The sequence below is a fragment of the Dipodomys ordii genome, unplaced genomic scaffold (assembly GCF_000151885.1).
Source record: "Dipodomys ordii isolate 6190 unplaced genomic scaffold, Dord_2.0 Scaffold11, whole genome shotgun sequence".
NCBI lineage: Eukaryota > Metazoa > Chordata > Mammalia > Rodentia > Heteromyidae > Dipodomys > Dipodomys ordii.
The window spans coordinates 17,956,804-17,981,220 of NW_012267227.1; the positions used below are offsets into that span (position 1 = coordinate 17,956,804).

Genomic DNA, 24,417 nt, shown 5'->3' on the forward strand with positions numbered 1-24,417 from the left:
AAGTGGTAGAGCGCTCGCCTTGAGCTGAAGAGCTGAGGGACAGCGCCCAAGCCCAGAGTTCAAGCCCCACGACCGACAAAAAAAAAAAAAAAAAAACCAATGCAAAAAAAGGCTATAGTTACGATTCAGCAGCAACGAGCATGCCCAGAAAGCACAAGGCCCTGACTGCAAACCTCAGGTACTGTTCACCTTCCTTCCTCCCCCCAAAATCACAAAAGTGGTTCACGTTAAACTCATTCTCCTAGATGACAACATAGAGGCATTCGATTATATTACCGGTTTGGTGTTTTGCATAACTTTGACAGATTTCAAAATAATCAGTAGAGGAAGAATACAATCGAGCAAAATGAGCAGCCCTCACCAGCAGGTCGTATCTGCCGCCGGCGGCCAGGATTTCCGGCACAGCTCTCTGCCTCCGCCTGATAAAGGCCACGAACTGGAAGATGATCCCGCTGTGCTGCTGCACCTTGTAAACCAGGCCCAGGTTGACCAGCACCTGCAGAGATGTAAATCACACACACCTAACCACCGGCTTGGAACTGCTCTGGCCTGGCTTCCTGTGGCCTGCCAGGCCAGGGAAACTCGGCTCTCTGAGAAGAATGATCTCTCAGGCTTCTGCACTCCGACAGGAATCGTGTCACTTGGCAAAAAAACAAAAACAAAAAGACCCGACTGAAACAAAAACTAATTCTAGGTATCACATGCTCCGAAATGTAGAGTCGAGGAGAGTCGAGGTCTCCTGGCATTCCACCCCTGAATCCCTGCCAGGATGGAAGAGCTGCCAAACCTGTAACTTGATGCCAAATTTCTTCAGCAGCCCAATGACCTCCTCTAGGTCTTTTAAGCCATATTTCACCAATGCTGCAACACCCGTTTTCTGTTTTATTAGCGAGTTGATCATTGGCATTACATCTTGCAAATCCCCCTTCTGCTCAATAAACTTGTAGAGTCGACACAGCTGGAAAAGAAAGAGGTCGGTCAGCTGACAGCCCACGGCGGGAGACCTCTGTGCCTGGTGCTTCCCACAGGCGGGGAGGAGGCCTGGGGTGGGGAGGCCTATGCGGAGAGCCTGCACTTCCAGGAGTGCGGGTCCTGCAGCCGCAGGCCATTTTAGCCCTTGCTGTAATCTGGGAGAACATCCTTTTTACATCAAAATGAAAGCATCTAGGAGAAGTGCTTTACACATCTGGTCCACTGGTCAGCCTAGGGTTAATGCAAAGCAGACTCTGGCCCTGGCAGAGCGTTCTGTACTTGTCATCAGACAGAATTCTCCCTCTGCCTTCCTTCTCACTTCTGTTACTACAGGCACAGACACACTGGCCAGGAAGGCAAAATGTGACCGGCTCTACTGCTCAGAGGATTAGCAAGAGTTTTTCCCTTCGCTCCTGTTTGGAGCTGCAAGAGAGTCCCCTGCAGGCAGCCTCTGGGTTCTTCAACCAATGGGCTCAGCCCGTGAGACTGGCTTTGTCCTGCTGTTCCCTGTCCGTCCCAGGGAGGCAGGAACCAGGGACACTAGCACAGACTCTGGTGTATGGCAGGAGGAAGTCAGAACAGGGAGGTGCACAAAGGGCAAAGTACAGCCTGGGAAAAACTCCCAGAGTCTAAGCTGGAAATTATTAAGATGCAAAATTAGAGCTACTTGAGTACTGCAGGCAGATCCAGGATCGTCTAAGTATCATGGGTTCATCATCAACCTTGATGCCAAATTTCTTCAGCAGCCCAGAAATACTAGGGACTCTAGATTCTGGTCATCAGTGGACCATTTAACTAACAATGTGTGACTCTGGACAAGTTGGTCTCCTTGGGTTTTAGGCAGCTCATGTGTAAAGGAAGACTGAGCTGGATATTTAAGGCTCTTTTGTACTATTTCTCCTTTTTAGTATCTCTAACTTGTATCTACTCAGGAGGCTGAGATCTGAGGATCACAGTTTGAAGCCAGCCTGAGCAGAAAAGTTGCTGTGAGACTCTTATTTCCAATTAACCACTCAAGAAACCAGAAGTGGAATTGTGGCTCAAAGTGGTAGAGCACTAGCCTTGAGAAAAAGAGCTCAGGGACAGCTCCCAGTCCCTGAGTTCAAGCCCCATGACCAACAGAAAAAAAAAACTTATAAGTAAAAATTTTTTAAAAAAGGAAGAGGAAAAAGAAAAAAGGAAGCAGGCATTTTAGCCACAATGCAGCTGTCACAAGGATGTGGTATCTGTGACGTTCTGCATCGTGACACTGGTTCAAAGAGCCTTTTGGGAGCCAGGTGTGGTAGTGTATTCCTGTAATCCCAGCACTCGTGAGGCTGAGGCAGGAGGATTGTGAGTTCAAGGCCAGTCTGAGCTACATAGTGAGCCTTTGTCTCAAATCCTCCCACCCCCTAAAACAAGAAAAAGACAGGATCTGGTGAGTAAGGAAGGGCAGGCTGGCTTGTAGCACATGAATGCATGTGGAAAGAGTCTCTGATGGCAGCGTCAGTCTCTCTCCTCGGATCCCAGATGTTGCCATGGTACCTGACACTGAGGGGGCAGTGATGTCATGAGAGCAGCAGGGAAGGGACACAACCTCCCTGCTAACAAGAAGCTGGAGACATCGTCTGACAGCATGGAGTTAACAGATCAAGCTCAGCTAGTGCCCGCCAAAGGTACTTACACTGTTAGAAGGTAAAGACAGATTACAAAATTTAGCCTCCACTTCTCTCCTCGTCAGTTTCTCTGTCTGCAGCAGGAGAGAAAGGGAGCAGTGAGAGACTGGACTCAACCCCCCATCCAAGCACAATTTTCAGGCCCATTCTGACAAATATCCTTCTGTGAGACAAGGTGTCCTAATTGTAAGGGATAGACTTAACTCTATGAATAAAGTACTCCCCCCATTCACAGAAAACCACAATATTAGTTTAAAATCTGAAAAAGCCTGACAAAAGATGCAGAAAGGGTGAAGATTTATCTGTTTAATGGCAGGCCCAGCGCTAGACAGGCTTTCTGGGGTGATTCTGGGTGGGCAGGATAGTGTGTGTTTGTCATTTCAGCTGTGGTGGGAAATATAAATAGGACACTCCAGGCTGCACAAACAAAAAGCAAGACCCTACCAAAAAAAATAAATAAATAAAAGCAAAACCTGGTCACTCATGCCTGTAATCCTAGCTATTCAGGAGGCTGAGATCTGAAGATCGCAGTTCAAAACCAGATGGGGTAGGGGAAGTCCATGAGACTCTTATCTCCAATTAACCATCAGAAAACTGGAAGTGGTGCTATGGCTCAAAGTGGTAGAGTGCTGGCCTTAAGCAAAATTGCTCAGAGGCAGCGCCCAGGCCCTGAGTCCAAGCCCCACGACCAGCAAAATTTATAAATAAAATTAAAAAATTTAAAAAGCAGAAAGGCCTGGAGGTATGGCTTGAATAGTAGAGCACCTGCCCAACAAGTGTGAAGCCCAGAGTTTACACCCCCAATACCATCAAAACAGGTTGGTTAGTGAAGTTAGGAATTTAAATTACAAATAAGATAATTTAATCCTTTTTTTTTTTTGGTCAGTGGTGAGGCTTGAACTCAGGGCCTAGATTCTTTTGCTCAAGGCTAGCACTCTACTACTTGAGCCACAGCTCCACTTCTGACTTAAAAAAAAAAAATTAGGGGCTGGGAAGGTGGCTCAGTGGTAGAGTGCTTGCCTTGCATGCATGAGGCCCTGAGTTCGATTCCTCAGCACCACATAAGCAGAAAAAGTTGGAAGTGGCACTGTAGCTCAAGTGTTAGAGCACTAGCCTTGAGCTGAAGAGCTGAGGGACAGCACCCAGGCCCAGAGTTCAGGCCCCACAACCGGCAAATAAATAAACAAAAAATTATTGTAAAGATACTGTACAGAGGGGTTACAGAGTAAGCTAATGAGGCCATTTCTTATTGAGCATAGTTACCCCCTCCTTTGTTTGCTTTTTCTCTTTTTTTTTTTTTGTGTGGGGGGGGTGGTCCTGGGGCTTGAACTCTGGGCCTGGATGCTGTCCCTCAGCTCTACAGCTCAAGGTGAGTGCTCTACCACTTGAGCCACAGCGCCACTTCTGTTTTTTTGGTGGTTTGTTGGAGATATAAGTTTCACGGACTTTCCTGCCCAGGCTGGCTTTGAACCGTGATCCTCAGACCTCAGCCTCCTGAGTAGCTAGGATGACAGGTGGAGCCACTGGCACCCAGCACTTCTGATTTTTTCTGTGATTCATTTAAAATAAGAGTCATGGACTTTCCTGCCCAGGCTGGCTTCCAAGTGCCATCCTCAGATTTCAGCTTGTGAGTAGCTAGGATTATAGGCATGAGCCACTAGTACCCAGCTAATTTCATCTTTTAAAATTAGAAGTTACCCCTTTAAAAAACTGGAGGTTATTAGTAGTTAGTTAAGTGATAAGCACAGAATTAAAGCTCAGAAACCCTTGTTAGTGGTTAATGTAATTCACACCAACTGGTTGTTTTATCTTATAGTAATGAAGGAGATAAAGCTCCTAATTTAGTTTTATGGTTTCCTCAGTCACAAAACAACCATTCAACACCAGGCCAAAGTAATTAAGTGCTTACCACAGCGTCACACAGGATGACGTAGACCTGACTGAGTTTATCTTCTGGAATCCCACAGTGTAGGAGCACTGCTTTCAGTATCATTGTATGGTTCAAGTAAATACTGTAATTTCTTTCCTGGGACACAGAGAAATTATTATTATTTTTACTATAGAAGTTATATAGGTTCATGATCAAGTCTAGAATCCTACCACAAATGTATCATTCTAACATCTTGGAAGGAGTGGATTTTAGCATCCCGACTCCTAATTAGGTTTTAAATCACGCATCATTTTTAGAGTGGGGATGGGGGTGCTGAGCCGGGTATGGTGGGATACAGGGAACCAAAGGCTGAGGGCTGTGCCCCAAATGAGCTTGCGCGGTGCTCGCAGGAGCCCATGGATGCCTGTGTCAGGAGCTGTGAGGGTGGGAAGACAAGGAAGAGACAGGGCAGGCGGACTTCCTGGGAAAGGATCCCAGCCACACTGGGAGAAGGAAGGCTATCTGGACAAGGGACCACCGAGAGGCTGCAGAGCAAGTGTGGGGGATGAGCAGGGGGCTGGAGAACAGGTGGCAACAGAGCCTCATTTCCTAAGTCTTGAAAGAGTGGTGGGGACACAGCCAGACGTCCCCGCCACCCAGAACGAAAGGACGACGGGTTACAACACGGCCGGAACCTGTAGGGCGGAGAACTCTTGGATGATCTCGTAGATGGTGTAGATGGTCTCTGCTGTGGGCAGAGAGCTGTTGGTGGTGGAGGTGACGATGTCAAATGCACACTCCAGAAGCTCCTTGGGGTGAAAGCGATCTAGTTTGCGAGGTCTGAACACCCGTTCTATGCAGTATCTGGAGAGACAGGGGCAGATTTCTGAGGTCATTGCTTAGAGGGAACAAACCTGTGTGGGGAACTGTGAAACCAAAGAAGATATACAAAAACCCAGTCAGTATTATGATTAAAAAGGCTTATGGGCCAGGCACCAGTGGCCCACGTCTATAATCCTAGCTATTTAGAAGGCTCACATGTAAGGATCCTGGTTTGAAGCCAGCTAGGGAAGGAAAATCCATGAGACTTTTATCTCTAATTAACCACCAAAAAGCCAGACGTGGAGCCGTGGCTCATATGGTATAGTGACACCCTTGAGCAAAAAAGCGAAGGGACAGCACCTAGGCCCTGAGAACAAGCCCCAGTACTGTACCACCACAATTCTGGATTCCCAATTCTGCACTATTCAACTATGGGGCTTTCTTTGTTGAATGTCCACAGGAGGGTGAAACTACAAGCCAAAAGGACTGTTCCTTGAGTGCTTACTTCTACGGGGAGACACCTACACCGGCTGGTGATTGCTTTCTCAGAGCCAGAATAAAAGCATGTAAGGAGCTTTGGTTTCGTTGGAGGAAGGAGCTGCAGGGCAGGGGGTCTCCTCCGCAACAATGCTGCTTCACCTTCCCAAGCTCTCGGCATCTGAACCCTGTGGTATCTGAGTGGACAGAAAACCCTTCCCACTGCCGAGTGCCATCATCCCAGCATTCCTGCAGGCTTGCTCTGTTTTGCTACATGTGGCTTCTGTCACTTACCTGTGTGGGCAGTTCTCACACAGAGACCGCTGGCTGTTTGTCCCTCCAATTAAATTTTAAAAGTGGCATCTGTGATCAAGGGCAGCCACATTTCCCCGTAAGTAGCCATTTGTGAAAATAAAGAGCTGCACTGCCCTGAAACAGGCAGAAGGGAAGAATGAGAGCACAGGTTCCCTGACTACTACCTTCTTCCCCAGACAGGATGTCAGATGGTGCCCTGGCGGTATTCTGAGCTCAGTACTTGGACCCCAGAATTCTCCACTGTGTAAGGATCACCGAAGATAAGCACTCCTTTCTTCCCCATGTCCACCACACGGGAGGCAAGGCTCTTTGGTTTTTCTTACCGTTTTAAGTTCAGGATGTTATTTCTTGCCACGTATCTCGCAAAAGGGACCTGGAAGATAGTTTTAAAGATCAATGTCTAGTTTTTTTTTGGGCTCCGGTCATGGGGCCTGAACTCTGGGCCTGGGTGCTGTCCCTCAGCTCTTCAGCTCAAGGCTAGCGCTCTACCACTTGAGCCACAGCGCCACTTCAGGCTTTTTTATTTTTGCTTATGTGGTGCTGAGGAATCAAACCCAGGGCCTCTGGCATGCAAAGCAAGTGCTTTACCACTGAGCTACCTTCCCAGCCCCAATGTCTAGTTTTTAAAATAAAACAGCATTAGTGAAATTTAACTCATGCATCATACAGTTTGTCCTTTAAAACTGTATTAATTCAGCAATTTTTATAAACTTACATTAAAAAAAACTGTCTACGTAACAGTGGTTCTGTAATAGTTTATGGCCTAGCACTCTGGCAGCCACCTTAGGTAGGTTCACGTGTCTATGAACCTTATGTAGGAACACGCTATGATGCTTGCACATTTTTGAGACTGCAAACCTGTCACTAGGTGACAGGACCTTCAGTCACGCACCGGATGTCCCCGAGTCCTTTGGTCAGTGGATGCCACTGCCAGACAGGCTATCTGTCGTGGGCATAGGCATTTTTAAAATTTTTTTTGGGGTCTGGTCATGGGGCTTAAACTCTGGGCCTGGGCACTGTCCCTCAGCTCTTCAGCTCAAGGCTAGCGCTCTACCACTTGAGCCACAGCGCCACTTCCGGCTTTTTTTCTTTTTGCGTATGTGGTGCTGAGGAATCTAACCCAGGGCCTCAGGCTTGCAAGGCAAGCGCTCTACCACTGAGCCACCTTCCCAGCCCCGGGCATAGGCATTTCTTAAACTTGAGGGAAACTCACTGTTACTTGAATATGCTTTCTATATTTTAACTATATCAAACTAAAAGCTGTACAAGTTATTAATCAGAGGAGCCTGCTGATACATTCTGTTCTCTGGTGAATTTTACAAACACATGTCACAATAATATTATCAAAATGGGCATTAATTATATCTTAAGAGTGAACTTCCCACTATTTCTACAATCTTTTAGAATCTTTTGTTTTTTCTTTGAAGTACTAGGGTTTGAACTCAGGGACGCCCATGTACTAAGCCTAAAGTATGGCTCAAATGGTAGAGCACCTCCTTCCCAAGCATGAACCCGAGAGACCCAAGACCACTAAAATAATAATAGTAATAATAATGACACACTTCTAAAAGATGTCATTTAGACAGAAACTTGGGGCCTGAACTCTGGGCCTGGGCTGTCCTTCAGCTCTTCAGCTCAAGGCTAGCGCTCTACCGCTGAAGCCATAGCACCACTTCTGGCCTTTTCTGCTTATGTGGTGCTGAGGAATGGAACCCAGGGCCTCATGCATGCAAGGCAAGTGCTCTACCACTGAGCCACCTTCCCAGCCCCGCAGTCCGGTCTTTTAGCAGAGTTCCCGTCCGCATGTGCGAGGCGTGCAGACGTGAGAAGGGAGATGCCGCTCACCCGCAGGTCGAAAGGCAGCATCACCAGCATCCCGCTGTGGTCCATGAACACGGCGGCTTCGTTGTGCTCGTAGATCTGCCTGTTGCGGGGGAGCAGGAGTGGGGTGCACAACTGGACAGCTCCTGTGCCAAGTCAGAGGACACAGCGTATCAGCAGACCCCTCTGGGAGGCAGCCTCCACGCACTCGAGTGACCTGCGACCAGGACCGCTGAGATCACCGTGGGACTCGCTTCGGCTCTAAACTCAGACAGAGAGCCTGTAGAGGGCTGCCTGTGAGCTTAGTGCCATGGGGCTGTTCCAGATTCACTAACGGTGCTTTCTAATGGCAAGCCCATTCTCTGAGAAGGGATGAGAAGCTGAGAGGACGTACCATGCCGTTTAAAGATGCGGATGACGGCTTCGCACACATGTTGCTGGATCTTGGCTGTGCGGATGGAGAAGTTGCCCTGAAATGGGACCAGTTAAAAAACCCACTGAAATCTAATCTAGAGACCCTAAAATATGAGCAGTGGCTGACATTTGTTTTTGTTGTTTTTTTTTTGTCGGTCATGGGGCTTGAACTCTGGGCCTGGGCGTTGTCCCTCAGCTCTTCAACTCAAGGCGAGCGCTCTACCACTTGAGCTACAGCGCCACTTCCATGGCTGACATTTGTCACTTGCTTATTCTCAGATCACCAGAGACCTCAAGTTAGCTTCTCTGAATCTATTCAGGGAAGAGACCGCAGCTCACATACACTCCCTGGGAACTGCTGGGGACACCAGAAAGTGATTAGAGCTCCTCTCCTCCCTCCCCTTCTTTCTATCCCCTCCCTTCTCCTCCAGGTATTAAGGTAAGTGGTTATTCTATCAAGGGCTTTCCTGTGTAGCATGCATGAGGCCCTGATTCCAATCATGTCTTGCTAACTTTGCCTGGCCTTCCTTGGAACTGGAGATCCCTGTTTCCACCTCCCAAATAACCAAGATTATATGTATGCATCACCACACCCAACTTTTTTTTTTTTTTTGAGTCTGGTCGTGGGGCCTGGACTCTGGGCCTGGGTGCTGTCCCTCAGCTCTTCAGCTCAAGGCTAGCGCTCTACCACTAGAGCCACAGCGCCACTTCCGGCTTTTTTCTTTTTGCTCATGTGGTGCTGAGGAATCGAACCCAGGGCCTCATGCATGCAAGGCAAGCGCTCTACCACTGAGCCACCTTCCCAGCCCCCACACCCAACTTTTTGTAAGAAATTTAAAAAATGTACAAGGCTCCCCAAACCAGAAACCTAGTTATACTTCAGGAACCATGCAGGAGATCCTAGAGATGCTCCAAATGCTGACAGCTGTCAATGCCACACCACTTGGTGCTAGCGGATGCCTAGGCACCCCGCTAGCAGGGCTTCCGAGGGGGTCTGTATGGGCAGCCAGCACTGCAGCCACTACTGTCTGAGATCTGACTGCTGCCATGTTTCTGGACCCAGACAGCTAGGCTGGGCAGTGATCAACATCTCCATAGCTGTGGATGTGGAGGGGGATGGGCAGAAATCCTGCAGAGAAGTAATTCGCAGTGTGGCTGTTCTTACAGAACAGTGCAAGTGCACAATTTTTTGGTGTGTGTACTCTTGGGGGCTTCTTGGGCCTCAGATTAAGCATATACATTAAAAAAGAATCCTGGGAAACTAGGACCCAACTAGATCCTTCCTCTGCTGACCAGGTCAGCTATGTGGGGCGGGGTCAGCCCACCTTGAGGATGTCACTGTCGTAGGTGTAGTCGATGGCGGGGGAGATGCGCTGGGAGAAGATCTGGGCCATCATGGTACGGTAGGCCTTCCCGTCCACGTTGGCCAGTGTGTGGTGCAGCACCTCGTGCAGCTCAGACTCCTCCATCTGGGGCGGGGGCAGCAGCTCGCTCCTCAGCAGCTCCGTGGCCGTGGGCCGTTTTGCCGGATCGTGGTTCAGGAGCCAGGAGATGACGGACTTCTGCAGCGAGACACAGGCAAACGCAGCAGGTCACTTCACGTCACACACAGACGCCACACGTCTTGCACTAAGCTGGTACATTTTAATTGGTATTTCTGAAATCTCGGACTCTGTCATTAACCTCCCACACCTCATTATGGCTACAGGACTGTGCCATGGCATACACAGAAGTAGTTCTATAAGACAGAGGCCTTTCACAAACAGCTAAAAGGAAAACACAAAAACAGGGGAGTGGTCATTTCCTATGAGCTGCGGGGGCTGTGGGTGCACAGGGCCCTGCTGTATTTTACAAGTTGTTGCATTAACATCAACAGCCCAATTAGCATTTTAAAAAATCAATATTATGACATCAGGTTTTCCTACTCCTTGCCAAGCTGACAATAGTTAGCACCAGATTACCCTGCCAGGGCTGAGCTACATCAAAGGAAGTAACCCCTTAAACTGATGGGTGAGCAAAGTCTAGGTAGTGAGGAGAGAAGAGACATGTCCACCCAGACATAAAAGCCTCAAGTGAGAAGCAGCGAGTTACTGTCCTGTGTGCTGCTCTTCTGCCCTCAACAATGAAGATTTTAGTAGAGGACTTTAGTCCTTGACTGTAATCGTCAATAAAGGTTAGCACAAGGAAGAAATTTCCCCATGACTGGGCATCTTCAACAGCAAAGCTTCACCAACACAGATAACTAGAACTAAGAAAGGTGCCCCAGGAGTGCAGTACACAGGTTTACTTGGAAATATTTCCTTGCTGATTCCCTGGGCTTAGTGTTAGCCTACCCCAGGAGTAAAAGGCATGCATGCACACTCAAGGATATTTATGGTATATAGGAGACGTTATCTTTAAAATACTACAATGACAGACTGTCTATAAAATGGAATCCTTTCCCTGCAATCTGAGCTACCTCAGCCATAGAACAGAACAATTTTACACTTTAAATTATATTTTTTCTTCAAGCCCCAAGTTTTATATTAAAAAAATGAGCTGTAAAAGCAGTCCCTTTCGCTTTTCTCTCTCCCATCCCCAAATAGCTAAGCCCAGGGTCCAAGCAGCAATTGGAAAGCACAATGTAGCTACGAAGGAACCCTAGAGACGATTGTTTCCTCTGCTCGCCGCTGGCATTTCAAGTCTAATAACAGCCGAAGTCCTTATCTTCTGCTGCTGTCCCTGTGCTGTTCCCAGAATACAAGAACAAGCGGCAGAAGATTACTAATTGAAAAAGAAGGAAAACAGTAATTAAAGCTCAAAATGAAGCCCACAATGAAAGCATCAGAAAATTACCTGCTTCATGTGCTCTCCATCTTCAAAGTCTTCTGGGAACTTTGGTGAAGAGGGCTGAAAGAATATTACAACCAAATCAACATGTGCCCTGGCAGACTGCCAGGACACAAGTAGGAAAACCAAGTAAGAAATTAAAATTTGCTGGGAAGGAAAGACAGATGCTCACTCTTCCATATACAGACACATGATTGCTATTGCTATTACTATTATTATTATCATTACTTTTAATGCTACCTGACTTCCTTTTTTTGTGGTGCTGGTATTTTCAATCCAGGGCACTGTACATAGTCCTACAAACATTATGTTAACATAAACTTCATCACAGCTTAGTTTCCAAAGCATTTCCTGTGAGGACAATCCAGTGGCGTCAGAGAAAACCAAAGCAATTTTGTTAAACATATAGTTGAAAAAGGGCCCAGGTGCCCCTGGCTCACATCTGTAATCCTAGCTATGAAGGAAGCTGAGATCTGAGGATGGCAGTTTGAAGGCAGCCCAGGCAGGAAAGTCCATGAGACTCATCTCCAAAAACTACTCAGAAAAAAATGGACATGGTGCTGTGACTGAAGTAGTAGTAGCCTTGAGCACAAGAGGCTCAGGGACAGCGCACAGGCCCAGGACCAAAAAAAAAAAAAAAGAAAGAAAGAAAAGAAAAAAGTGCAAAAAAACCCTGTAAAACAGCAACACCAGGTAGTAGAGAACATCACGGTAAAGACCACTCCATCTTCCAAAGTTCTCACTTTCCTGGCAAAGACAAACAAGATCTCATTGTAAGATTACCTAGGTAGCTTATGTGGTCTTGAAATGAAGACACAGACGTGGCAGGCTAAGGAAAGAAGGTGGTCAAGGATAGAATCATCTCAGAGCACTGCCACCACTGGCAAAAGCAACCTCCTTATCCTCTCCCATGCTGCAAATGCAGCTATTCACATTCCACTGCAACTGCTTGGGAAAGGATCTGGGACGATTCTTACTCTGAGGTTTGAACACAAAGGTCTGGTGCTGGCTAGGCAGGGGCTCTGCAACCTAAGCCAGATGCCCAGCCATTTTTGCTTTAGTTCTGATCTTCATGAGAACGCGGAGGTCACTAGAAAGCAAACCATATGGTACGTACATCTCGGAGCTGGTTGAGAACAAAGATCCTTTCAGAGGCCGTCACCATGGGGTGGTAGGACATCTCAAAGAAGATGATCCCCAGGCTGAAGAGATCTACTTTCTGAGGGAAAAGAAGAGAGCTTTGACAAGACAGGGCAACTCCCCAGGAAGGACAGAGAGGAAGCATGCCTAAGTGTAAGACAAGCCACGCCGGGAAAACTCATTATTTGTTCTAAAAAAATTATAGATAAGACGACTGTTTAGGTGACGAGAAAGGTATCTGCCACAACGTCCCCCAACCACCTCCTTGACAATTAGTTGTAACCGGCTCAGCTAAATAGACACACATTGGTAACTGCTGGCTGGAAAGAATGGTGCAAGAGAAAAACACTAAGACGTGCTGAGACCTGTCTTTGCAACTGCAGTCTGTCTGTGCTTGCCTAGCATGGTGAGACCCGGGTCCCATCGTCAGTACCAAAATAAATTAATATATTACAAAAATAAAATAACATAAAAAAGTACACAGAAAGACATTCCATGTCTCCTCCTGATGGGCAGCCACCAGCCACCATTTATTTAATTTTATTATTATTATTATTTGTGGTACTAGGGTTTGAACTCAGGGCCTTGCACTTGCTAGGCAGGTGTTCTGCCACTTGAAGCACTCTATTCCCCCAGCACATTTTGCTTTAGGTTTTTATTTAGCTTCACTTTTTTCCCAGGCTGGCGTCAGACCAAGATCTTGCTACTTCGAATGTCTGAGTATCTGGGATTGTGAATCCAGATACCGACTTGTTGGCTGAGACGAGAGTCTTTTCTTTTTCCTCCCAGTCTGTGCTTTCCACGTAGCTGGGCCGCCAAGCCCAGCTCTCTGCCCCCAAGTTGTCATGGTCTCTCACTTTTCTGCCTTTTATCTAGCCGATGCCCTGTCAAGGAAGGCCTTCCCCGTCAGTCTGCACACAGCTCCTTCCCTCTGAGCCCTTATCACACACAATTCTTTCTTTTATGTTTTCCTTCTTTATTGTCCGTTTCATCTACCACTGAGCTTCCTGAGGGCTGGGACTCAGCTGTCTCACCCATGAGACTCTGTTCCCTGCACTCCCAGGACCCGGTCCAGGACGGGGTACCCCAAGTTCTGGGCAGTAGCAGTGCCAGCTAAAGTGCCTGACCTCGGGCGCCACACATCCACCCGGAGCAGCACGTGGTGAATGCTCATGATCGTGTCGGTTGGTTATTGAGCCCTGACTGCTGTGAGCTGAGTGTTCTGGTTCCTCCCTCTTGCTGCCCCCGCTGCCCGCCCCCATACCTGGTTGTACGTAGACTTGGTGCTCCCTTGGACCTCGGGGCTCACATACAGAGCAGTGCCCACCATGCCAGTCAGATGGCCTGTGTGGAGGAGACAGGGGAGCTTGCCATTAGCAGAACCACGGAGAAGGTAAGTTCAAAAGAAAACAAATACAGAGAGATCTTTAGAGCCAGGCCTGGGGACATGACTCAAGTGGTAGAGCATTTGTCTAATGAACAGGAGGCTTGAATCCAATCCCTAGTACTAGCAAAATAAATACATAAGTAAATAGATAAAAGAGGAAAATAAGGGGAGAGGCCCAACTGGTTGGCTGTCTGCAACGCTCATGAGCAGCCAAAAGTTGAGCAGGGGTCCAGGCCGGCCACGCTGTCCTACCAACTGTCCCACTTTGTACTAGGTCCCTGCCACAGCGAGCAGGCCCTGGGCAGAGTCTACGTTGAGCACTTGGGGTAAAAAGTACAGCTCTGCTCAGCAAAGCCTACTTATTCCACTGAGAATAATTAATTCAGTGAAAAAAATCATTAAAACTTTCCATGATTACACTAATTTAATGAATAACAAATTAGCTTTAGGGTAAGATAGTTTGTGATCTGCTTTATTTATTTGATTTTTTGTTTTTGGTGCTGGTAACTGGGACTTGAACTCAGGACTTGAGATTTTTTGCTCAAGACTGGCACTCTACCACTTGAGCCACAGCTCCATTCTGGCTTTTGTTAATTAACTGGAAATGATAAGAGCCTCATAGGCTTTCTGGATCAAGCTGTCTTTGAATCATGATCCTCAGATCTCAGTCTCCTGAGTAGCTGGTATTTCAGGTGTAAGTCACTAGTGCTCAGCCTGCAGCTGGTTTGTAAACACATGAGGGAAATCCCCACTTCTGATTTACCTGAAGGGTCTGACTTTGTCAAGTGATCTCCAGCCTGATCATCCTGTTTGCCATCTGCCTGAAAACACCAACAGGCGAAATAGTTCATCAGATACTTCCAGATTCCATGGGAGTACCCTGTTCATTCCTCAATGAAGACAAAAAAACCTTACATGGAATCAGAACAGTTACAATAACTGCACTGAGGAGTCATGAGCCACTACGCTCAGCTGCCATTGTCTGTTTGTTTGTTTGTTTTTTTGGGGGGTCCGGTCATGGGGCTTGAACTCTGGGCCTGGGCGCTGTCCCTCAGCTCTTCAGGTCAAGGCTAGCACTCTACCACTTGAGCCACAGCGCCACTTCCGGCTTTTTTCTTTTTGCTTATATGGTGCTGAGGAATCGAACCCAGGGCTTCATGCATGCAAGGCAAGCGCTCTACCACTGAGCCACCTTCCCAGCCCCTGTCATTGTTTTTCATACATTCTCATTCTTTCAAGTAAATAGATTCTATTTGCGCATTACCAATAGGAAAGTGAAAGGCTTGTCTAGTGGATGTCTCTTCTCCCCCTGATTTCATGTGAGCCTTGAATAAGTTAACTAGAGCTTAGGTTCCACTGTCAGCATTTTGGTGGTTACCTGGAGGTAAGAGTCTCATGGGACATTTCTACCTGAGGATGGCTTCGAACCGTAATCCTCAGATTTCAGCCTCCTGAGTAGCTAGGATTACAGGCATGAGCCACCAGCACTCAGCCCCAATTTTTAAAATACTCACAGCAAAGGCTAGATGGTCGGTGGCCAAGCCAAAATCACCGATCTTCACGTGGTCATCGGAATCCAGAAAAATGTTGACAGGCTTCAGATCCCGGTGAATCATGCCCTGTTGGAGAACAAGAAACAAGCATGGCTTCCCACGGTTCACGCGGCTGAAAGGCCAGTCAGGCGGGCACCTGCACACCACCTACTCTGAGATGCCTGGACACGGCAACACCACCTGACTGTACTTGACGAGGACCACCTCCTGGTTCCACCCAGGGCTGGTCCTCCCTGAACGGGGGATGCCCAAGCATCCAGGTCCCTCTCCATCTGAGGTTCAAGAAAAATGAAGCAAAGGAAAAAAACGAACATATTTCCACTGGCTAATGACCGTTTTTAAATGTTCCTCCCTAACACTAGTCCCAGCAGCATTTCTACCATACTGGCAATTCCTGGCTTCAAAATAACATTCTTTGCTACAATTACTCAAATCAGAAGTTAGAGACTATTCTGCCAGGAACATCACATAAGAATATAACCACAGCTCTGTTTCAGTGAGACTTCATTGGTACACAATTCACTTGAGTTTCATTGTCCCACAGGGCCATGGAGCTGCTCCCTGTCTCCACTGTCAGTGAGCTCTTTAAGCTCTGATGCTTGGTAGTGCTGCTTGTCTTTTGACACTTTGTTCTACAGCTACAAGCCAGAATATAGCAATATCCCCACAGTCCTCGTATTTTTTTTCTCCTTTCTCGCATTTGCTTTGTAGTGGTGAATTTATGTAAATTGTTAATTGTTAGTGAAGAGATGCTGAGAGGTTTACTTTCTCGTGGATGTAAGCCAATCCGTCCAGAATCTCTCGGAAAAGCCTCCAGAGCCTGCTGGTATCTCGGTACAACCCCTGGTCGATGGTGTCCCGCAAGGTGCTCTTTTCACAGTACTCCATCTACAAACAAGAACACAGGACCCATACTGAAACTCACAACGTGGATTTCAAGCAGTTATGGAAAAATCTGATTTCTGACGGGTGTTGGTAGTACTGAGACTCAAACCCAGGGCCTTATGCATACTAGGAAAGCATATCATCAGCTAAGAGTACTTCAAAGAATCAAAAATAAAACAAAAATTAGGCTAATAGCCTGATGACATCATTCGCTTTTTTATCTGTACATGAAAGCTAAATGACCTTCCCGAGTCTGGAGCAGTGACTGCAGACGTGAAAACCCTGGAGGAGGGCCGGGACCCCCACTTCGGTGCACCAGGGAGGAACGCGCAGGAGCCCCTGGCTGAAGCTGTGTCTGGGGGATACCCAGGGCCAGAGTGGAACTTTTTCAGGACAAAACGTTTTTTTGTTTTAAAACAGAGGAAGGTCGGCCTTCTTCCTCTTATCCTCACAGTCCCCAGGGGCAGATTCTGTTCTGTTTCTGTGTGTCTAAGTCAGGGCCTCCCAAAGTCTTCTGATCCCATTCTCTTTACTCTCTACCCCAGACAGACACCTGGCACCCGGCAGAGGTGTGCAGTACCAGGAGCTGAGGGGCAGACACCTTGTAACCAGAGCAAGTGGGGCTGCAAAGACACCAGGAGAGCAGCACTGCATTAGGCCCCTATCTAAGGCATCCTTTTTCTATGGAGTGCTGGATCTCACACGGAAAGCCCTGCCCTCCTGCAGAGAATCTTAACACTGACCACAGGCCTGTGCACTCAGGGTACGGGAAACCTCCTTAGGTCTGCGGCTGTCTCTGCTGGCAGAGCCCGCTGTCTGAGGCTGGAGACAGGCCAACACCCAGGTTCTGGTTGGGAGCCCCTCACTGGAACCTGTCTGCCTGTGGCTCTTGTCTGTTGCAGGTTCCCAGATGAACTGTGAAGCCTCAAGCCATTCCAGTTCCTTGACGGGACTCAGTGGTGTTTGTGGGCATATCCAGAGTGACACTTATGGGACTTGGACATGTGTGAGATGAGCTACCGTCCTCTAATTTGTAGAGCAATGGAGGCACAAAAGGCTGGAGAATCTCATCCGCGCTCACACAGGCAGGACAGGTGGATCAGGAGGGGAACTTTCACGGCCCAGTCAGCAGCTGCCCTCCGACACTCTCTGATAGCCACAGGTTGTTTTGAGTGTGGGCCAGCGCCTCGTCACAGCACCCTGCGATGCGCCTGCTGGCAGCTGCAGGCGCTGCGCCTCACCTCACCTGGATGTACAGGTAGTGCACGGCCTCCGTGGCCGCCGCCGGCTCACTTCCATGGTGAGTGTTCTTATCATGGTTGTCTTCATCCTACGCCAAGAACACAGGGGGCTCAAAGTGGGAGCCTCAGTGAAACAAAACCATGGTCACCCCTGCAAATCTGCGCCTACCCCCATGGCCATCCTGGAGCCTTAGAGGAGGTGAGCGAGCAGAATGCAGCCGGGGTTCTTTAGTAGCTCACAGCAATTTTAAGTCTGCTTGAAGCAGAAGGTTCCGTGTAGCTTAGAGGTATTTGCCACACGAGGTGGTAGAAAAACAGAAAACAAGTAGGTATTGAAGTTGTGCCACCACCTGCTACCAGTCAGTTTTTTTATTACCACTGATGTTCGGGGGATAAGAAGGGCAGAAAGCACCCAGGCTGACAGTGAAGGCTTCCGTACTGACGGACGCCTCCCTTGGGTGGGTCACCATGGAAGCAGTTTAAGTGAGTGTACTACCAAAGCACACTGCCCTGTGGGCTGCAGCACTGAACAGTAAGCTCCCGGTTCTTCTCCAGGGTGGGAAGTGTCAGGCCATATAAGACCCTGAAGTCATTCGGCACATAGGAGACAGATTTGCATGCTTTTGTCATCTGCCCTCTGCCCATATTGATGATTTTGTGTGGCCTGCGAACTTGGGATGGCCCTGACTCCCTGTTCCATGTCTCCATGTTCTTTTTCTTTTTTTTTTTTGCTTATGTGGTGCTGAGGAATTGAACCCAGGGCCTCATGCATGAGAGGCAAGTGGTCTACCACTGAGCCACCTTCCCAGCCCTTCTCCATGTTCTTTACTGGCTTGTTCCCTAAGGCTAATTTTCTCTCTAATACCTGGCATCTTTTGAGAAAAAAAATTCTTTTTGTTCTGACAGATGTGTTTGAATACTCTCATCCCTAAATATGTAAACAGCATCAGTTAGTTCCTGACTGATTTCTAGTTTTTATGAGGAACGATTTTTGCACATTTTTTCCTTATGAAAGAAAATTAAAGCTTGGCTCTGGAGACAAGCGGCTTCTATTCTCGAGCCACTTATGTCCTCTCCAGAGAATGTGCTGAAGGGGATGAATGTGTGGAGGCTTCCTCCCTCCTTTAGGGTGCTGGGGGTGCTGCTCAGGACATGGGAATGAAGCGTGTCCTGACTCCAGGGCCATGCACCACCTCTGCCTTACCAGCGGTGAGGACTATTTAATGGCATTATCCTGGCTAAATTTACAATTTAAAATTTTAAACTGAGAGGAGTATAAGGTGACTTTAATTAGCAAGTGATTTTAATATAAAGTACTTTTAAAAACTACACGAATGCATTCCAACCTCCTTCATATCAATTTACACGCTCATCTAGCAGAGTCCACACACAGGTGGTTCTTTATCTACAATGGATGTGCCCAATAACTGCTGATAATTTTTCTCTTCTTCCCATAATAAAGTCATCACAAGCAAGGCCTGCTCACTGAGCATTCACTAAACAGCAGCTGTCCCTCAGCATTCCCCGCTACATGGGACCTCCACACCCAGCAGGGGGGGCTGCGGCCTGGGCAGAGAAACAAGAAGGACTGAGTGGGCCCCAAGCCTGTGATCTTTCAAGCTTGCTGAAGCTATGTGAAGAAACTGTGAACACAGACTCCTGAGACAAGTTCAATGCATTGCATGTTTACCTCATGCTGACTTTTGCTGTTCTCATCTTCGTTGTCAAAGATGATGTCACTTTCGGAATCTGAAGCGGGTCTTAAAAGAGACAAACATTAAGTCCGGCAGTGTAATCCTGTAATTACGCCTGTAATCCTAGCTACTCAGGAGGCTGAGATCTGAGGATCATAATTCAAAGACAGCAAGGGTAGGAAAGTCTGTGAGACTCTTATCTCCAATAAACCATCAGAAGACTAGAAGTGGTGCTGTGGCTCAAGAGGTAGAGCACTAGCCTTGAGCTGAAAAGCTGAGGGACAGCACCCAGGCCCAGAGTTCAAGCCCCACAACCAACCCCCCAAAAAAGGCAGAAACAGGGAAATGCCTGAAAAAACCACACCTTGAGGCTGTGCTGTGGCCCACAATCATTAATAGCTAAACTTAACTAAAAAACAACTTGCAGCCTTGGATACAAAGAAGACCAGAGTAGATTCTGGTAACTCTGGGTTCCATGGCCTGCAGGGAGCATTCTATCCAGACCTAAAACTAGCTCCTGAATGGCCCAAGTGCCCTACAAGATATTCTCTTAAGTTAGTTAACAATGATGAAACACTGAAAGTAGTTTCTGTTCTTGACTTTCCACTTTTTCCTTCCCCTTGGGCTTGGATGTTAGGGGATGTTTTCATTTTTTCCTGGTGGTACTGGGGTTTGAACCCAGGGCCTTGAGCTTGCTAGTCAGGGGCTCTACCACTTGAAGCATGCTCCCAGCCCCTTTTTGCCCTGCTTATTTTGTGAACAGGACCTCATGTTTATGCCCAGACCCACACGGACCCTGATCCTTCTGTTTACGCTTCCTAGGTACCTGGGAGGACAGGCTGGGTGCCAGTCGGCTGGCCTTTTCACTGGCCGAGATGTCTCATGGACTTTGCTGGTTCTAGGTTGGCCTAGAACCTCGGTACTCACGGTCTCAGTATCCAGAGCAGCTAGGATTACAGGCATGAGCCACTCACCAGGCAGCTGCTGGAGATCAGTGGGGACAAACTCCTGTGGGTGGCATTTGGTACTTTGCTAACCATGGGCCTAACAGGGTCAAGACTGCAGGGAGGCACAGTGGGTTTGTGGGGGTCCCGCCCGGCACCCGTCCCTTACAGGAAGGACTGCGAGAAGACCCCATCATGTTCATCCTCCTCCTCCTCGTCACTGCTGGAGCCGGGGCCGGCCGGGGAGCGCTCTGAGGTGCTCCACTCCACGGAGCTGCTGATGGGTGGCGGGGCGGCGGCCTCCACGCTGCCCTCGGGCGAGGCCTTGCCCGCGGGGGCCCCGTGCTCAGCTCCCCCATCCGCGGCCTGGTTCCGGGCTGGGGGCCTCGCGTCTGGGGGCCGCTCGTGCCGCTCGATCCAGGCGTTGTAGTAGCGCACGATGTTCTCATGGTGCAGGCGCGACAGCAGTGTCACCTCGCCCTTGATCCTGCGGAAGTGCCTGCTGGCCGGGTTAATGGCGATGCGCTTCACCGCGTAGCAGCAGCCGTCCAGCTTGTTCTGCACCTACCCGGGCAGGAGCAGAGGCCCTGATAAGGCTGGAAGCTCACTGGCCCCACCGCCACCCCGGGGGAACTCGGATGAGCTCCCAACCACACACCCTTGCAGAAGAAGGCCTCTACTGCAAACAGGACACAGCTCACCACTATCCACAGGCACAGAGCTTGCTAAGGAATCCAGGGGAAAACAACCTCAGTCCCTCCAGCCTCCCTTGTTTAAATATAGGGCTTCACTTTGTAGCCCAGGCTGACCTCAAACTTTCCATCCTCCTGCCTCAGCCTCTAAAGTGCCGTGATTACAGTGTGTATCACCACACCGAGTTTTTTTTTTAAAAAACAAGTCTTTCTGCAAATCTTTCTGCCCCAGACCTCCGAATGCTGCCTTCACCACTCTCCTAAACATTAATTTCACTGACAAATACCTCCTACTCACTGTCTAGTAAGGGTGAAGCGCTTGCAATGTTGCAAGCCCCATTTACTACAAGGTATAGAGGCCCTCTACAGGAAGAGTGATGTTTCCTCTGAGAATTCTAGACAGAAACATGACCACAGGTGCAAGATGACACGTGTGTGTACACACGCACCTGTACACGCACACACACTGAGGATTAAATTCATGGCCCTGCAAGTGCTATGTCCTTTACAATATTCAACAGTGTTTAGGAATAGCATAATTATATACAAGCAAGACAGATAATGGAGACCAGAGGACAGAACAACAGCATACCTTAAAAACACATCGCTAAGCCGAGCACAAGTGGCTCACACCTGTAATCCTAGCTACTCAGGAGGCTGAGATCTGAGGATCGTAGTTCAAAGCCAGCCCAGCAGGAAAGTCTGTGAGACTCTTGTCTCCAATTAACCACCAGAAAACTGGAAGTGATGCTGTGGCTCAAGTAATAGAGTACTAGCGTTGAGCAAAAGAGCTCAGGGACAGCGCCCAGACCAAGAGTTCAAGTCCCACGACTGAAAAACAACAACAAACCCACACTGTTAGCTTCCCATTTCCAGAAGAGCTGGGAATTAAAGGCATCAGGGCCATCTGGGGCCATGTGCCAGGGTGACCCCACCTCGATTCTGGCCTTGGAAGCCTCTTTTCTACAGCAAATGGGAAAAAGAACTTCTTCCTGAACGAAGCCTATGAAGATATTCTTCATTCTTTCCTACCTCAGCACAGAAGCCAGCCCCTAAGTCTGTGCCAGTGAAACGGAAAGGACTGGGGACAACTCTGTCACACCTTGATGACCGCTCCGAAAGCACCTTTGCCGAGAAGCTGCAGTTCCTCAAATTCAATGAAGTAGCGCGAAAACTGCCGCTGGGTCTCACTGAAGAACGAGGCGCTGGGCAGCCGGCTGCTGGGGATAACGGTCTCCACGTAATCTTGTCCCCCGGAATCTGAAGGAAGAGGCATGGGGAACATGGGGAAAGCAGGGCGTGGGGGTCATGCCTGCTGCTCCAATACTCAGGAGGCGGAAGGGAAAGGGCCACAGAGCAAGAGCCCTGCTTTCAAACAGAGAGAAGAGCGAGCCAACTCTGCCACGAGGCACGGCCTGGGCCCCAGCCAGCGGTCTGAAGGAGCACATCCTCCCTGAAGGGCCTTTAACAAGTCTGCTGCCCACCCTGCCCTCCTTAAAGGAGGAAGAACTATATCATCAGCCTGGATCCCTGGGGTGGAGTGAGTGACTGAACCAGAGAGCCAGAACCCAAACCAGGGCTCTGGCGCCGTCCCAGCCTGACAGAGGTTCCTTGATCTACTGGCAGGGAAACCAGGCCACTGGGTCATAAGGTGACTGACGCAGGAAGGAACTACATGTCACTGAGGTCACTCCACTGGATATCCACTCGATCAGAAAATACTGGAACATCAGGGTGGCATAAACATTTCTAACTGAACAGATTTATGTGGCGCTTGGCCTAAAATAGATGAAATAAATACTCCACGTATCCTCCTCCAATGTCAGGTTTATATATACTTTCAAAAACGTTATGTCAAATGATAGGGGCTGGAGGCATGCTCTTATGATACAGTACCTGAGTTTAGGCTCCAGTACCACCACAGCAAAGCAAAGGAAAGCAGAGAAAGAACAGGCAGCCTTGCCTAGCGGTGCATGCCTGGAATCCCAGCACTCGGGAGGTAGAGGCAGGAGCACCAAGATTCACAATGAGAGCCCAGTGCAAAGAAACCGAGAGAGGAAGAGAAAGAAAGAAAAACAATGGAGACACCCACCTTCAGGGCTCTGCTCCACTAAAGGCATCTTTGGCTGAGGGTTTATGAAGCTGTGTTTCAATAACTGCTGAGGTGTCCATCTGTCTTTGTCATCCAGGCAGACGCACCTGGAGGAATGAGGACTCAGCAACACGCAAGAGAAGGGCGGCTCCCCATGGGCCTACTCGTAGAAATAGCCTCCCGGGAGCCACGGAACCTATGGGCTCACTTTGAAACGGGTTAAAGGCATGTGACTCTCAGGGACTGCAGATCCCCGGCTGTGGCTCTCTTAGCCACAGGGAAGCAGGGGGTGGAATCACACTCCTGAGGCTGTTCCTGGGTAGGAGGCCCTGCCCTGCACCTCTTAGGAAACAGCAGCGGTGGGAAGGCAGAAGCCAGGCACTGATGGCTCACACGTGTAAGCCAGCTAAGGCTGAGATCCGAGGATTTCACTGCAAAGCCAGCCCAAGCAGGACAGCCCAGGAGGCTTATCTCCAATTAGCCAGCAAAAAGCCAGAAGTGGAGTGGAGGTGTGGCTCAACAGGTACACTGCCAGCCTGGAGAGAAAAAGCAAATGGACAGTGCATGGGCTCTGAGTGTAAGCCCCCGCAGTGGCACGCACAGACAAAAGTGGGAGGGAAAGCGCTGCCGTTTGAAAGGCCGGGCATTCCCTACTGCTCCCCGCCGTGGCGGTCCCTGCCCACCGCGGCAGCAGGACTTGCTGGACTACTCCAGGCCGTCCCCTGAACAGCTGACATCGCTCATGAACCCGCGTGCAGGGGAGCGTGGGAGCCAAGGCCACAGTGAGCAGAGGGAGCCAACAGGTCCCACAGGCTGGGGAGCGAGGGCCGCCACGCCCGTGCCCCACGCGTCCAGGAGCAAGGTGCCGCTGGAGAAGGGCGAGGCACTCACTTCCTCAGGAAATCCTGAAAGTCTGCCGGCAGGTCTCTGGGGATGGTCACGGGGAACTCGCCACACTCCTGCCCTTGGCTGAGGGAGAGCAGCAGGAGGCCCAGGCGCCACACGTCCCCTTTCTTCCCGCTTTTGTAAGGCAGGGCGCTGTCGCTGAATCGAACTCGCGTCTGCTCAAACACGTCATCCTTGCAGATGTCCGCCAGGCGCTTGGAGATGCTGTAGTCCGTGATCTTGACCGTGCCCTGGGCGTCTACCAGGACACTCGATGCGCTCAGGACCTTGTGCACCACGGAGTTGCTGTGCAGGTAATCGAGGCCAGCCAGGAGCTGGGTGGCAAACCTGCGGAGCTGCGGCACGGGGATGGGGCCCGCGTGGCTCAGGTGCTCGGCGAGCGACAGGCCGCTGACGTGCTCCACCAACATGTCCACCACCATGCAGTCATCCTGCTCTCTGAAGCTCATGGCGAAGTAGCGGACTACGTTTGGATGGTTCAGTTTCACCAAAGAGCTGAATTCTGTTTCTGCCCCCTGAATCTAGAAGGACAAAGATTCAATAGACATGAATTGGTATTTTACTACTTCAAAAGTAAAGTATCTGTTATCAAGTACACTTTGCGATGAGAACAAAACAATTTTTTTTCTGAGCCAAATCCTTCCCTTAAACTGTGTGGCCAACCTAGCAGCTAATAAAGATGCAAAAAATATGCTGAATCCTCTACTT

General features: G+C 49.0%; 1 protein-coding gene across 1 annotated transcript in view; it reads right to left on the minus strand.

The window, feature by feature from the left end:
- Window positions 1-24,417, minus strand: part of Eif2ak4 (eukaryotic translation initiation factor 2 alpha kinase 4) — a 60,562-nt gene that overhangs the window by 11,289 nt on the left and 24,856 nt on the right. Inside the window, exons 9-29 of the mRNA XM_013010007.1 lie at window positions 23,695-24,230; window positions 22,804-22,910; window positions 21,814-21,971; window positions 20,189-20,583; window positions 19,072-19,141; window positions 17,387-17,470; window positions 16,021-16,143; window positions 15,217-15,321; window positions 14,466-14,523; window positions 13,580-13,659; window positions 12,293-12,394; window positions 11,182-11,235; window positions 9,672-9,908; window positions 8,327-8,402; window positions 7,957-8,078; window positions 6,435-6,484; window positions 5,193-5,361; window positions 4,537-4,653; window positions 2,636-2,701; window positions 788-958; window positions 362-496 (exon numbers count right to left, since the gene is read on the minus strand). Coding sequence (XP_012865461.1) covers window positions 362-496; window positions 788-958; window positions 2,636-2,701; window positions 4,537-4,653; window positions 5,193-5,361; window positions 6,435-6,484; window positions 7,957-8,078; window positions 8,327-8,402; window positions 9,672-9,908; window positions 11,182-11,235; window positions 12,293-12,394; window positions 13,580-13,659; window positions 14,466-14,523; window positions 15,217-15,321; window positions 16,021-16,143; window positions 17,387-17,470; window positions 19,072-19,141; window positions 20,189-20,583; window positions 21,814-21,971; window positions 22,804-22,910; window positions 23,695-24,230 — 3,015 coding nt within the window. The remainder of the gene's footprint in view (window positions 1-361; window positions 497-787; window positions 959-2,635; window positions 2,702-4,536; window positions 4,654-5,192; window positions 5,362-6,434; window positions 6,485-7,956; window positions 8,079-8,326; window positions 8,403-9,671; window positions 9,909-11,181; window positions 11,236-12,292; window positions 12,395-13,579; window positions 13,660-14,465; window positions 14,524-15,216; window positions 15,322-16,020; window positions 16,144-17,386; window positions 17,471-19,071; window positions 19,142-20,188; window positions 20,584-21,813; window positions 21,972-22,803; window positions 22,911-23,694; window positions 24,231-24,417) is intronic.